We start from the raw sequence: 14,189 nt of genomic DNA, 5'->3' as shown, positions 1-14,189 counted from the left end.
ATGTCATGGCCATGCTAGAGCGTGTCAGAATCTTGGAAACTGATTTTGACATAAATGGGCAGATACTAGATTCAGACACATAACCTCCAAGTGTGCAGGAAGACATACACATTTATAAACATTTCCTTGTATTCTTGCTCGTGTTCCTCTTCTGTAGTCTTTCCAGAACATGACTGATAACCCAAGAGTGTATTTAAAAAACACACAAATGAATAGAAAAACAGATTATAGAATTAACGAGAAAAGAGAATAATGTTAAGGAAAGCTTTCTCATTAATGAGCATTGCAGACAGCTCTCAAATCCTTTATTTGAGAGTGAGAATTATGGTTTTAACTGTGTTGTTTCCCTCTTTCTAGGTCAAGCAGGTGTTGATGAATGTGGAGGAGCAATTATGGTTGCTGCTGGTGGAGCAGCGAGTGCCCGAGCGATTTCTGTGGAAAGAGCCAAAACTCTGCTTCCTTCCTCTTCTTGCTGAATTCTCCAGAGCCATTGTGTTCATTCTTTTTAATTAAAAAGCCTGCTCTGTTATCTTTGGCTAAACCGGCAGAAAAGAGAGAACTTTTTCATTCCTATTATTTTACTTCGGGCTCCCTCCCTTACTTTCGGTTTCCCTCAGTATGGCGGCTGATGAAGCACAGAGCTACCTTGATGCTGAAAGGTGCGTTGATCAAATCTCGACCACCCAATCCAGGAACAAGTTCATCACATAATGGGACCGTGCCGTGGCCACAATGCCCATCACTCCAGAGAACGCCGTGCTGTTTCTTCCCATCCTTTACCGGTGGCTCCAAAACCATCTGAAGGAGGAAGTGGAGGAGCCAGAACACAGACTTTGCCACTCTGCCATTAAGAAGCTGAGGGAATACATCCAACTCAATTTCCCAATAGAGGAGGGCAAACTGCAACATGGTACTTGCTTTGTGGATATGGAGATCTGCACACTGTACCTGACCAAGGATCCAGGAAAGACAGAGACGCTCGGCCTAAGTTTTGGGAACATCCCTGCTCTGGGGGACTATGGTGAAAAGAGGAGAGTGGGGAGGAAGAGGAAGGGGCATAAGGGTCCTGTGCTGGATGTCGGAAGCATCTGGGTCACCGACTTAAAGAAAAACAGCCCCGCAGGGAAATGCGGAAAGGTTCGCTTGCGAGATGAGATCCTTTCGCTGAATGGACAATTGATGGTCGGAGTTGATATCAGCGGCGCAAGGTAGGAGGTTTAAATAAACTCGGTTGGCGTGCAAAATCGTTGTGTTTAAACCATCTCTCTACCTAGGTAAAGGTAAAAGGACCCCTGACCATTAGGTCCAGTCGTGGCTGACTCTGGGGTTGCAGCGCTCATCTTGCTTTATTGGCCAAGGGAGCCAGTGTACAGCTTCCGGGTCATGTGGCCAGCATGACTAAGCCGCTTCTGGCGAACCAGAGCAGCGCACGGAAACGCCATTTAACTTCCTGCCAGAGTGGTACCTATTTATCTACTTGCACTTTGACGTGCTTTCGAACTGCTGGGTTGGCAGGAGCAGGGACCGAGCAATGGGAGCTCACCCCCTCGCGGGGATTCAAACCTCCGACGTTCTGATCAGCAAGTCCTAGGCTCTGTGGTTTAACCCACAGCGCCACCTGCGTCCCTTTTCTCTACCTAGGTAGCGATCTTAAATGAGCCATTTTCCATCCTTGCACTATCCCAGCGGTTCTCAACCTGTGGGTCCCCAGATGTTGTTGGACTACAACTCCCATCATCCCTGAGCTCTGGCCTTGCTAGCTAGGGGTGATGGGAGTTGTAGTTCAACAACATCTGGGGACCCACAGGTTGAGGAAGGTTGCACTATCCCATGCTGATATAGTAGTGTATCTGGTATGTTTTGATCAACAAGGCAGAAACCGCAAATGTTCCACTGCCATCACCAGGGATCCAAAATGTGGGTTTCGTTAGCGTAAATAGGGATACAGCTGGAAGTGCTTCCAAAGCCTGCTTGCAGATGTCTTGAGGAAAGAGAAAGAGGGAGTCATCACTGCCACCACTCACCCCACTGCCTTGTAGTATTGACTGTTTTGGAGCTAGATGAAGAATCGGTGCAGGCGTTGGGTGGGAAAAATGTTAGGTGCAGTTTTGTGTGCTAATACTCCTTCACGTCTCCGGTAGGAGTTGGGCATTTGGCAAGGACAGAGTACTGTATCCTATTGGCTTTCCGCAGATTGCTGTGCTGTCTTAGTGTTGATCCAATAAGGACTGGGCAGGAATAGGAAACTTTGTGTGCTTGCAAAGAGTCAAGGATGTGCTCACAAAACTATCGAGGTCCCCAAAGCAGCCAAGATGGTTTGGGGCCCTTTCAGGGATGTTCCCCCAGTGGCTCTAGCATCTTAGGGGTGGCGCTGGATTAGAGAACATGCCTTGCCCCATTGCGCCGGGCCTGCATGCAGTGGCCGGCGGGCTGTCTTGAGGCTGCCCACAAATGCCACCGAATAATGCAAATATAGGAATGAATGCTGCGGAGGGTCTGGAGGAGTTGCGGGGGAAACCTGATTGAAAGAGGAAGCAGATCTGAAGAGAAAAGAGCAGCCTGTGCGTGTCAAAGTACTTTAGGAGTAAAGTCTTTTTTTCCTTTCTGTTAAAGAGCTTTGCATTCTCCTTATTTGATCTGACACTTCCCTCTGGGCTTAGAGCACTGACACGTGCTACTTGGACTTAATTTCATCTTCCTTCTTAACAGGTGTGGGTTGCAAGGGAATGTCACATCCAGTGCCCTGCTGCTCTTCAATGCCCTTTACCTTTTAAAATAAAATAAAATAAAATAGTGCCCTCCTTTAAAGACAAGCTTCTGTGAGAACACAGCCCATTAAGTTCTGTACTCCATAGAAATAGACATACGCTGCTTAGATTTTTCTGTAGGAGGCTGCTGTCCTAACATACGTGGTGACTCAGTAATTTCTCTACCTTCTTTGCTCGTATGGCACAGCCTCTGCGTAAGATCCTCTGAGGCACCTGTGTTAAATCAATAAATATATGTTCATGTATACAGGCACCTTCCCACTTAACTCGGGGGTTATGTTCCTGGGTACCGTGCATGTACGTGAAATTGCATATAGTGGGAAATGCCACCTAAAAAGCCATTAAACATCCTCCTTTCTCAACTCTCAACAGGCCTCAAAGGCTTATGGGATTGCTAGCTGTTTTCCTGCTCTTTTCTCACTATTTTTTGGCAGATTCCCCACTCATTTTGGGTTGTTTTGCGTCATTTTGCAGTTTAATTATTATATATCGTATTTTTCTGTCTATAAGACACCCCCTATTTTGGGGGACTCAGATTTAAGAAAATGGGAGGAGATGTATCCGTGTATAAGACGCCCCCTAATTTTTGACATTTTAAAGGGGAAAAACCCTAGTTTTATACATGGAAAAATACGGTAATTATTTACTGGTGCTACACATCTATGTGACTGCGTGCAAGTTGAATGCTCGTTAAGTGGGGAGGCGCCTTCATCGTCTACACTGACTGGCAGCAGATCTCCTGGCCACAGACTGATGTCCTGGGATTGTGCTATAAACATCTACAGTGTAAACACGGGGGGGAGGAAGGTTGTATACTTCCAATATGTTTGTGCAGGTTCCTCCCCCACCCCAGTACATAGGAAACTGCCTTACAGCAGGCCAGACTATTTCTCTATCTAGCCCAGTATTGCCCACTCATACTGGCAGCTGGCAGCTTTCAAAATTCTCATTGTTCTAGGCACGTTTTGCAACAGGGAACTTCATTAGTGTGAGCAGTTTCTGAGCTCTGGGTGAAGTACTGCGCCGAAGATTTCAAATAATAATAATAATAATAATAATAATAATAATAATAATAATGATAATAATAATTTATTTGTACCCTGCCCATCTGGCTTGGTCTCCCCAGCCACTCTGGGCGACTTCCAACAAAGATTAAAAATACATTAAAATGTCACACATTAAAAACTTCCCTGAACAGGGCTGCCTTCAGATGTCTTCTGAATGTCAGGTGGTTGTTTATCTCTTTGACATCTGATGGGAGGGTGTTCCACAGGGTGGGTGCCACTAGCTAAAAGGCCCTCTGCCAGGTTCCCTGCAGCTTTGCTTCTCGCAGTGAGGGAACCACCAGAAGGCCCTTGGTGCTGGATCTCAGCATCCGGGCAGGATGATGGGGGTGGAGACGCTCCTTCAGGTATGCTGCAGAGTGGAAAGAAAGGAGGACCTTTTTCTGCCTCTCGACTTCCAGCCACTCTCTGAAGACTGGTGAAGAGACCCTCTTGACAATATTAGAGGGTGGGTGGGATGGGGAAGTATGGCTTTGTTTTTTGCCCTCTTCAGATGAGGACCAGACCATGTGAAAAATAAACGTAAGATTTTAGCTGCAGTTCATTCATTTTCAGCTTTGTATTCTTGCTGTAAAAGAGCTTGCCTAGACACTAATAACCTAGCTTTAAGGTGCCATTTAGCTCCCAGCTTTCATATCTCAGTTTCTAACACTGGCAGCTGTTTTCCATAGTCCCAGGGAGAGGGCTTTCTCATCAACTGCTCCCTGATCCTTTTAACTGGAGATAGCAAGGATTGAATTCAAGACCTTACATGTGCAAAGGATGTGCTGTCCTAGTGAGTTGTGTCTCCTCCTCTTCTCATTTTTAAATGACCCCCTGCACCCACAACACAATAGACCGTTTACGCCAGTGGTTCTCAAACTTTCCCCCCTCTGGGCCACACTTTGAAAATAAAAATTTGCTTGCACCGCACCATTTTTTTTTATTCATAAGAAATACATTGGGAAACAAAAAACAACTCCCAGCAGTGCTTGATTTATAGCACAAAACACAAGTACTTTATAATATGCTCACGGGACACCCAGAAAGTATAAAGCAACGCATAAGAACATGAATCATTCCCAAAACACAATTATAAACAAGTCTTCTCCAGCGCTTTGTCTGAATGGCGATTCTGGATCACAAACAGGATTGACCTTGATGTGCTTGCTGCCGTTATAAAAAGATACCTATCCACCTTTGGCAAATAAAAGCAAATTATTTTGATACCGTACTACACTGAAATGTTTAAATGTTTCTTTGAATGTCCTTGAATCTTCTTGCTACTCTAGTGTGGCATGCCACACCTTTGTGAACCACTGTTTTACGCACATGTGTAACTTCAGACAAGAGGCCACACTGTTTGTCCTTTCTTCAGATGCTTAAAAAAACCTGGAATGAGGATGCAGTGATGCTCAATACTGGAGTCAAGCAACAGTAGCTGGACAGGGCATCACGCCCACACCTTGCTTGTTAGAGGCATTTGACTTAGACACTTGCAAAAACAATGCAGGACTCTTCTGATATTCTTAATTCAACAGAGAATTTATGATTAGCCATGGAATTTGAGTATGCAAGCCAAAGAGGTAGGCTAAAGCAAATAAATAAACCTGTCATATACTCCGTGCGCCATAATTCTTTATGAAATATTTGCACCAAAAACACACACGGAAAAGGTAGGATTTATACATTTCGGTTTGCCAGGATTTCTAACTGAGCGCCCTTGTTTTCTTCTTTCAAAAACAGGAAAAGCAGCTAATTCCATTGCTAAGGCTTATTCCAAGAAATGTCATGTGTTGGATGTGTGGCACATTTTTTGCTGCGAGACCAGGATTCCCTTTGAAGCTTTCTGAGTGGCAAAGAATTAAAACTAGGGTCCCCAGTGAATGGAATGTCTGAAATACTCTGCAAATAGAAGTGTGCAATGGAAAAGGGAAGGGATCCACTCCAAAGTCACACTGCTGTTGCCCCTGCCCCATAGCCAGTATAGCCCCATAGTTTCTCCTTGTTAACTGGAAATGTCAACATGGGTTCAGTAAGCTATTCCACACTACACACCAGTTTGAAGCCCATAGATAGTATAGGGTCAGTGTCATTCAGGGATGCAACAGAAAATGCAGGGTAGACAATGCAATTGCAAGGAGAGAATAGTGCCTGAATAGGACTCTAGCCGAGTGCTTTTCAAACTCTTATAGAATCATAGTACCTACCTTAGTACTATAGAGTTTTCCAACCCCAAGAGGTATCTAGTCCAGTCCCCTGCTATGCAGGAATCTCAACTAATAAAAGAGTTTCCACAGTGAGAAGGTAAGTCATGGCAATGGCAGGTTGCTTGTTACTGTCAATCCAGCCCCACTCCTCTGCAATGTGCAACCACTGGGAAAGATTAGGCGTTTTGTAGGGTGAAGCATCAGTTTGCAATGCCTGATGGTGAGGTCCAAGAGTCCTGGGCAACATTCGTACACAAACACCACCCCACAGCATGATCTACAATCTAATGCACAGGTTTTTTCCAGGAGACAGGGGTAATTCTTGAGACAAGTTGGTGTGGGCAAAGTTCCCAAATGGCTGGAATCTTAAAAACCTCTGACCGATCAAACAAAGGTCTGAACTAGAGTTGAAATTAAATGTTACATACCATATTTTTCGCTCTATTAGACGCACCAGACGATTGGATGCACCTAGTTTTTAGGGGAGGAAAACAAGAAATAAGAAAGGGGACTTCCGGCTTAGCGCCAATGACGAATGGCGGAGTTCCTCCGACCGGAGGAACGGGCTCTGTGGAAATTGGGTCTTCCCGTCGCGGCGAAGATGGGGACCCGCTAGAAATCCCAGGCGGAGAAGCCTGGGAATGTGGGGTTTGGCAGAGCACCAAGAGCGCCTCCCCTACTCGCAAGGAAACCCCTTTCCAGGGCTCTGGAGTGAAGTGGGGTGAGCAGCGCGGTGCTGCGAACCGATTCCTATTTCCACGGAGGGAAGCCGCACAGCCATTGCCGGAGAGCGCTGACTTTTTCCTGATGACAATTGGACTCTAAATCAAGTACCCGTGAGTAAAAACGGAAAATTGGATTAAGAAATCTGTAAAATTTGTGAATTAGGCAACGAAGCGGGAAGGTTTAAACAGGAAGTCCGCCTTCCGCTTTTTGTATATAGACTGAAGCAAAGACCTTGCAATCTAATAGCCTGGAAAACTGTTTTAAAGTTGGAAATCCCCTGCATCCACAACCAATAAAACCCCCTTGGAAGCAGGAGAAAAGGGGGGGATATTTGACTGTTTAATCCTGCAGGAGGAGAGTAAAGGAATTTAAGTTTCCATCGTCCCAAACCTGGGGACGGGGTGTCTGGACAGAAATTGTTTGAGACTTCTATTGATTGAAAGTGGAGCATTTTGACAGATAGTTAAGAAAGAAAGAAAAAAAGGAGAGAAACAAATTAACTTCAACGCTACTTTCTGCATTTCTGCATTTTAAAGAAACAAAGTATTTGAAAACCGAAAGTAATCTCCTTTGTTGGATACATTTTAAAAATGGATACAAATAAAAATTGTGTCCCCTAGAGGGAGCCTGTCAGTTTGTTGTTGCAGCTTACTTGGAGACCTTACAGCTGCGAGATAGGGATCGTGGGACCAGCCGTTTGACCTTGAACAGAAATGTGTTGGAAGGAAGGTTTGGTATCCGCCCTTGGCATGACAAATGCTTTGCTGGAGCAGCTGCATGAGAAAATGAACTTGATGAATGAAAAGTTGGACCTGATGAATGCTGTAGCCAGTGAATATGATTTAACAGGAAATAAGGATAAAGAAGCTATACAGCGACCAATTTAGGAATCTGGTTTGACAGGGCAAGTCCAAGGGCAGATGAGGAAGGAAGAGGCTGCGATTACACCTCAAACAACACAAATGGAGAGATCCAAAGTCCTGCAGGAGCAAAAGCCACTGAACTTGGAGAGTGTCTGGAAGTTTTTGGAGTCAAGGAAGCTCTTAACTCTAGTGGGACTATGAAACAGGTGGACAACTATCTTCTGGATAACTATTTTTTGGATTACAAAGATGATGACGGGGAGTGGGACTGTGGGGAATGGGCTAGTCTGATGAAGGAAAATGGAAATTATTACCGGATGGAATCCTCCGGAGACCCACTCCCCAAGGAGAAAGGGGAGAAATTACGAAAGAAACCAACAAAAGACAAAGAAGTGCACAAGCACAAACAAGAACAAGAAAATCTGCAGAAGGGGCCTAGAAGAGACTTAAGGGCCTTGGACATAAGATCACCAGATTGATGGACTGGATGTAATGGTTAGAAAGGACTGACATAACCCGAGACCAGGAAGAAGGGACGTTGGATAAAAATTAGAGATATCAAGAAAAATTTCTTTTTATTTTTGGAATTAGTGCAACATTAATGAAATATCAGGGAACATGCTGGAAAGGAACTAAATTGGCTTTAGTAAAAAAGATTTAAGGAGTTATGTATGAATATGGTTTAAATTGTGAAATTTTAAGGTTTTTAAGACAAGATAAGGTTAAAGAAATTAAGGTAAATTGAATAACAGAATATATTAAAAGATGGAAAAGATATGTTGAATTAATAAATAAGATAGATTGTTAAGATAAATTATTTAAATTAAAATTGAGAAATATGGGAAGAATTTGCTGGAATAATGAATTAAATTAGAATACAAAAAGGGAGGTGTGAGGAGGTTCAAGAAATAAGCAAATGAAAAGATGTAATTTGAGATTTGTATTTTTCTTCCTTTTTGGTTTTTCTTTTTATTCTATTTTTTTGCTGTATTTTTCTGTTTTTTTTCTTTTTTCATACTTACGTATTCATGAAACTTTGAATAAATATCATTTAAAAAAACAAACAAGAAATAAGAAAGGAATGCAAAGCATCCTGAGCTAAGAGGAAGCGCTCCTCCATCTTCGCTCAGGAGGCTTTGCGGGGCTACCCCTGAAGCCAGGAGAGCAAGCGATCCCTCTTGCACTCCTGGCTTCAGCGAAAGCAAGCTTTCCTCCTCCGGAGACTTCATCCCGTGGCTAAGCCAGAAGCTAGAACAGCCAGAAGGATCCTGCTCGCTGTCCTGGCTTCTTCTTTCTCTCTCTGGCCGGGAGAGGCTGCATGCGGCTATGGCAGAAGAAAAGACAGCCAGCGGGATGGATCCCACTCGCTGTCCTGGCTTCTTCTTTAGCCACAAGCAGCCTCTCCTGGGCAAGGGGAGCCTTCATCCCCTGCCCAGGAGAGGCTGCGCGCGGCTAAGGCTCCCCCAAGAGCCGCGCTCCCTTTAAAGAGCGCACGGAGCGTGTGTGCCGCTCTTGGGGACTTTTCCCGAGAAGGGAGAAGGGCAGCCCTTCTCCCTTGGGGAAAAGGCTCCAGGCGGCTCTTTAAAGGGAGCTCCACGCGGCTCTTTAAAGGGAGTGCTGAGCAGAGCCTCCCGCCTGCATTCTCTCCATAAGACGCACACACATCTCCCCTTACTTTTTAGGAGGGGGGAAGTGCGTCTTATAGAGCAAAAAATACGGTAAATTTTGTAATCTGTCATATTTTGCAAATCAGAGAATTGGAGTGAGGGCTTTTCTTCCTGAACCAGTTTCTGCATTTCTTAGCCTATTGGATTCTTTCAGATGATCGGTGTCAAAATAAGTGACGTTTTGAGGCAGTAAAATAGGTTGGTGGCTACACAAACATTACCAAAACATTGCACACTATGCAAATAATGCTTCCTTGCACCCTAATTGAGAATTTTAGGTCCACTCACTTCCAAATACAAATCTTTCCACGTACTTGGGAACCCCTCTTCATTTAACTTCTTAGTTTCCCAGATGCTAGGAAGTTACAGGAAAATAAATAAGCATGCCTTATTTAAATGCATTGAAGTAGCTCGACAAATTTGTGTATGCTAGAGACTTGCAATGTGGTGATTGAGGCCATATGTGGTGAATACTCCTAAGCATTACCAGCTGGGTAACATAGGAAACTGCCTTATACTGAGTTGGACTGTTGGTCCATCTAGGACAGTGTTGCGTACACTGACTTGCAGCAACTGTTGATGCTAAATTTATATTAAGTGAATAGCAGAAAGCATGGTAGGGACGCGGGTGGCACTGTGGGTTAAACCACAGTGCCTAGGGCTTGCCGATCAGAAGATCAGCGGTTCGAATCCCCCAACAGGGTGAGCTCCCGTTGCTCGGTCCCTGCTCCTGCCAACCTAGCAGTTCAAAAGCACGTAGTGCAAGTAGATAAATAGGTACCGCTCCGGCGGGAAGGTAAACGGCGTTTCCGTGCACTGCTCTGGTTTGCCAGAAGCGGCTTAGTCATGCTGGCCACATGACCTGGAAGCTGTACGCTTGCTCCCTCGGCCAGTAAGGCGAGATGAGCGCCGCAACCCCAGAGTCATCTGCGACTGGACCGAATGGTCAGGGGTCCCTTTACCCTTTTAGAAAGCATGGTTCCAGGGAATGTTTACTATTATGGCAGCAAAGGCATTTGATGGTTGAATTACGCATAAAAAAGGCTAGATGTGCTGTTACTAATGTTGTGCCTCCAGGAAGAATCTTCAAAAGCTGATTTCTATTTTCTGCACTAGAGCTTCACTCATAACTTAAAATATGAATATCAAGCCTGAATTTATATATGATCTGAAGAGAAACCAGGGTATCTGATCAGAGTTTCTGATGTGCGGTGTGGGAAGCAGATCTTGGGTTTTTGCATGCAGGTTTCAGGATGAATGAACTGTCGTATTCCCTTACACACATAGGCACACACACTTCCTCTCAGCAGTATTTGCGGCAGTCTGATTTTAATACGCTGGCAGTCTCTGTGACCACATCTCCCTCTAGTGGCGTCCCTTAAAGATTCATTGTGCAGATTCTATGGCTAAAAAGGCATAAGGCACAGACTTCAACGTTGCAATTTGATCTGGTCTGGTGGCTTCATATTTTGTCTGCAGGAAAATGAGATAGGGTTGGGTATCCATTGCTGCAGATGCGCTGAGAATATGACAAATGATGTTTTATGTTCAGTCCCTTTTTTGCCATCTTTTTTGCTTGTTTTGAAATGTTTGCTTAATAGGGAGAAGTTGCAAGACTTTGACATTTTGTCATTGTTTGGCTACAGACAACAGTTTCAGGTACTGTAGTCCTGGAGCTAGGATCTAGGGTGATCACGTTACGACTGAAGACTAATGAGGAGGCAGGAAAAATGATAATTTTATATCTCCAGGGCTGCATACACACTAGACCTATAAAGCACAACAACAACAACAACAAAATATGGGAGCTGTAGTTTACCCCTACAGTTCCCAGCTCCTTAGCAAACTATAGTTCACATGATTCTTTGGGTGGGGGAGTCTTGCATTGAATGTCTGGTGCGTAACTCAGTCTAGAAATGGTTTTATTATTCTTATACAGTGGTACCTCGGGTTAAGAACTTGATTTGTTCTGGAGGTCCGTTCTTAACCTGAAACAGTTCTTAACCTAAAGCACCACTTTAGCTAATGGGGCCTCCCGCTGCCACCGTGCCACCGTCACATGATTTCTGTTCTCATCCTGAAGCAAAGTTCTTAACTCGAGGTACTATTTCTGGGTTAGCGGAATCTAACCTGAAGCGTCTGTAACCCGAGGTACCACTGTACTTTGCTTTTAGGAATAATAGTTGTTTTTAGAACTTGCATCATTATTGCTTTCTGTATTTTGTCTCATTTTTATGTTCATGTACACCACTTTGCTTCATAGCCTGAAGCAATCAATGCACAAACTTGGAAAATTAATAATAAAGGAACACACAAAGAGGCAGGTCAGAACTGAAGAGAAACCAAAGGATACAGGGACACATGGCAGAACTCAGGAAGGCCTTATTATTGGCCAAATGAGCCTTAACAGGAACAGGAAGCCACCGTCTAGTCCTTCCTGTCCAGAAGGTCCTAATAGTCACCTTGGATGGGCACAGTCATTCCAAGACCGGAGTGGTCATGCAACATGCAGTTCACAAATCGAATGTCTCCCAACTTGAGACTTGGTAGCTCCTGACATGATTTTGCCACCATGATCTGAAACACTGTGCGCGCTTTGATGCCCATGTTGCCAGTAGCAGTGTTGTGGGCCTACGCTCCTCACCTGATATCCGCATGGCTGAGTTGCTGCTGCATCCTGGAACAGAGATGGGGAGAAGCAAGAAGTAAATACAGTCATACCTTGGAAGTCGAATGCCTTGTGAGTCTAATGTTTTGGCTCCCGAATGCCGCAAACCCAGAAGTGAGTGTTCTGGTTTGTGCAGGAGCTTCCTGCAGCCAATTGGAAGCCATGCCTTGGTTTCCAAACGTTTTGGAAGTCGAGCAGACTTCCAGAACGGGTTCTGTTCGACTTCTGAGGTACGACTGTACACCAGTAGGCATGCGAGCTACAAATATATTTCCTTTCCCTTTAGCTGAAGGGAACTGTTCCATGCACACATCCTCCTGAACTGAAATGAGTTTGGATGAGATTGTGGGTGAGTGTACCGTATTTTTTGCTCTATAAGACTCACTTTTCCCCTCCTAAAAAGTAAGGGGAAATTTGTGTGCATCTTATGGAGCGAATGCAGGCTGCGCAGCTATCCCAGAAGCCAGAACAGCAAGAGGGATTGCTGCTTTCGCTGCTCAGTGATCCCTCTTGCTGTTCTGGCTTCTGAGATTCAGAATATTTTTTTTCTTGATTTCCTCCTCCAAAAACTAGGTGCGTCTTGTGGTCTGGTGCGTCTTATAGAGCGAAAAATACTGTACTTGTTTTTTTGTTTTGCATCCCTGGGAAATGGGTCTGAGAAGGATGACTCCAGATTAAGTTTACAACAGCATTTCTGGGCGGTGCAAATGATAGCCTGTGTACGTGTGACTTTTCGTGTATGCACGACATTACCCCTAATGAAGAGCCATCCTTTAGTTTCTTGCTTGATTTGTTTCCCCTCAAACCAGCTTCCATCTGATTCGAAAAGGTAAGCCACAGTCACTTCACTGTTAAGCTGAGGTGTGTCCATTTGAGACAGTTTCTTGCACATGTGCAGATGAATAGGCGTTTGGGCGTGGTCGCAGGGATGGAGAAACCAAGCAAATAAATGGACTTTGGGTGAAGACCTCCCTGCGCTCTTTCTGGCGTGTACCTCAACATTCAACTGCACAGCAGGGGTAAATGACCGTGTGTTTTAAGCTGCTAATGTGTATATGACTGCAGAACTGCTGCATTTATGGTTGTGCTGCCCAAGTATTTCTGGTGGAGGGCCAAAAGTTTATGATATGTTAAATACATGGAAGCATTCCAGCTTTTGTTCTTACTTTAAAAAAAGCAGCCTGGGGGGCAGGAGGATAGCAGAATTGAGTCTGTTATATGAGAGGAGGGGTAGGGTGGTGATTTGTGGTTCGAGTTGAAATCTTCCCCTGAGAGTTGCTATTTCCCCAGGAGAGAAGTTGTCACTGATGCCAATTGAGGTTTGAGAGGTGAAAGGTTCCAATCCTGACTAGGCTTTCTTGCCACTGCATTGTAGGGTTCTTCTGTACTTTTAAAAGTAATGAGAACATATATGGGAGAAATTCAACATAGCACTGTGACAGTCAGTCCATCAGTGCAAGTACAGTGGTACCTCGGTTTTCGAACGTCTCCATTGACAAACATTTCGGTTTTAGAATGCCGTAAAGCCAGAAGTAAATGCTTTGATTTCTGAACATGCCTCAGAAGTCGAACATGCCGCATGGCTTCTTCTGAGTGCAAGATCCTGAGGCCTAGTGTTCGGCTGTTGAGTTTTCGGTTTTCAAACGTTTCAGAACCCGAATGGTCTTCCGGAATGGATTACGTTTGAAAACCGAGGTACCATTGTATTTCAGCCAGATAAAACCATCTCTCTTTCTGCTATACACTGTTCTTTGGGTTACCCTCAGAGCTGATTTCAGGGGTTACATGGGGGAACCCTTTTGTGCTAACAGAAGTCCTTGTGTAGTGTTCCATTAGTTGAACCCCACACTTTGTATTTAACTCACTTAGTTTGTCTCAGATTCCCACCTAGCTTGGTTCATATTCTTTTTCATGTTTTAGTTCAGTTGTGCACATTTGAATAAAGAAGTGAGCAGAGGCAAGAGAGGGTGGGGCAGATGCCCTTTCAACAAGGAACAAATTTGCACCTTGGACCTTATTTACCATTGCCCTGATCCAGCAGGAAGAAATGTGCATGTGAACAGTGTGTGTGTAATTCCCCAGGCAGAGAGTCCCAGTCCAGGAACTACACCAGCCATCAATCGCACAGTCCATCTGTTTGGAAGTGTGATGGAATCCAGCCCTTTGATCCTCTGTCCAACTTCCAGAATAGATGGCTGGTGGTGCTTTTGAGATAACCTGCTTTGGGCTCTGGACAGGCCCTGG

General features: G+C 44.6%; 1 protein-coding gene across 4 annotated transcripts in view; it reads left to right on the top strand.

Moving 5' to 3' along the window:
- The first annotated feature begins 438 nt into the window (after nucleotides 1-438).
- Nucleotides 439-14,189, top strand: part of PDZD2 (PDZ domain containing 2) — a 169,084-nt gene continuing 155,333 nt past the window's right edge. For all 4 annotated transcript variants that reach the window (XM_053407578.1, XM_053407576.1, XM_053407577.1 and 1 more), the window contains exon 1: nucleotides 439-1,208. In XM_053407578.1, coding sequence (XP_053263553.1) covers nucleotides 733-1,208 — 476 coding nt within the window. In that variant the 5' untranslated portion in view covers nucleotides 439-732. The remainder of the gene's footprint in view (nucleotides 1,209-14,189) is intronic.

The sequence above is a fragment of the Podarcis raffonei genome, chromosome 11 (assembly GCF_027172205.1).
Source record: "Podarcis raffonei isolate rPodRaf1 chromosome 11, rPodRaf1.pri, whole genome shotgun sequence".
In the NCBI taxonomy this organism is placed as follows: domain Eukaryota; kingdom Metazoa; phylum Chordata; class Lepidosauria; order Squamata; family Lacertidae; genus Podarcis; species Podarcis raffonei.
This window is presented reverse-complemented; position numbering and strand designations above follow the sequence as displayed.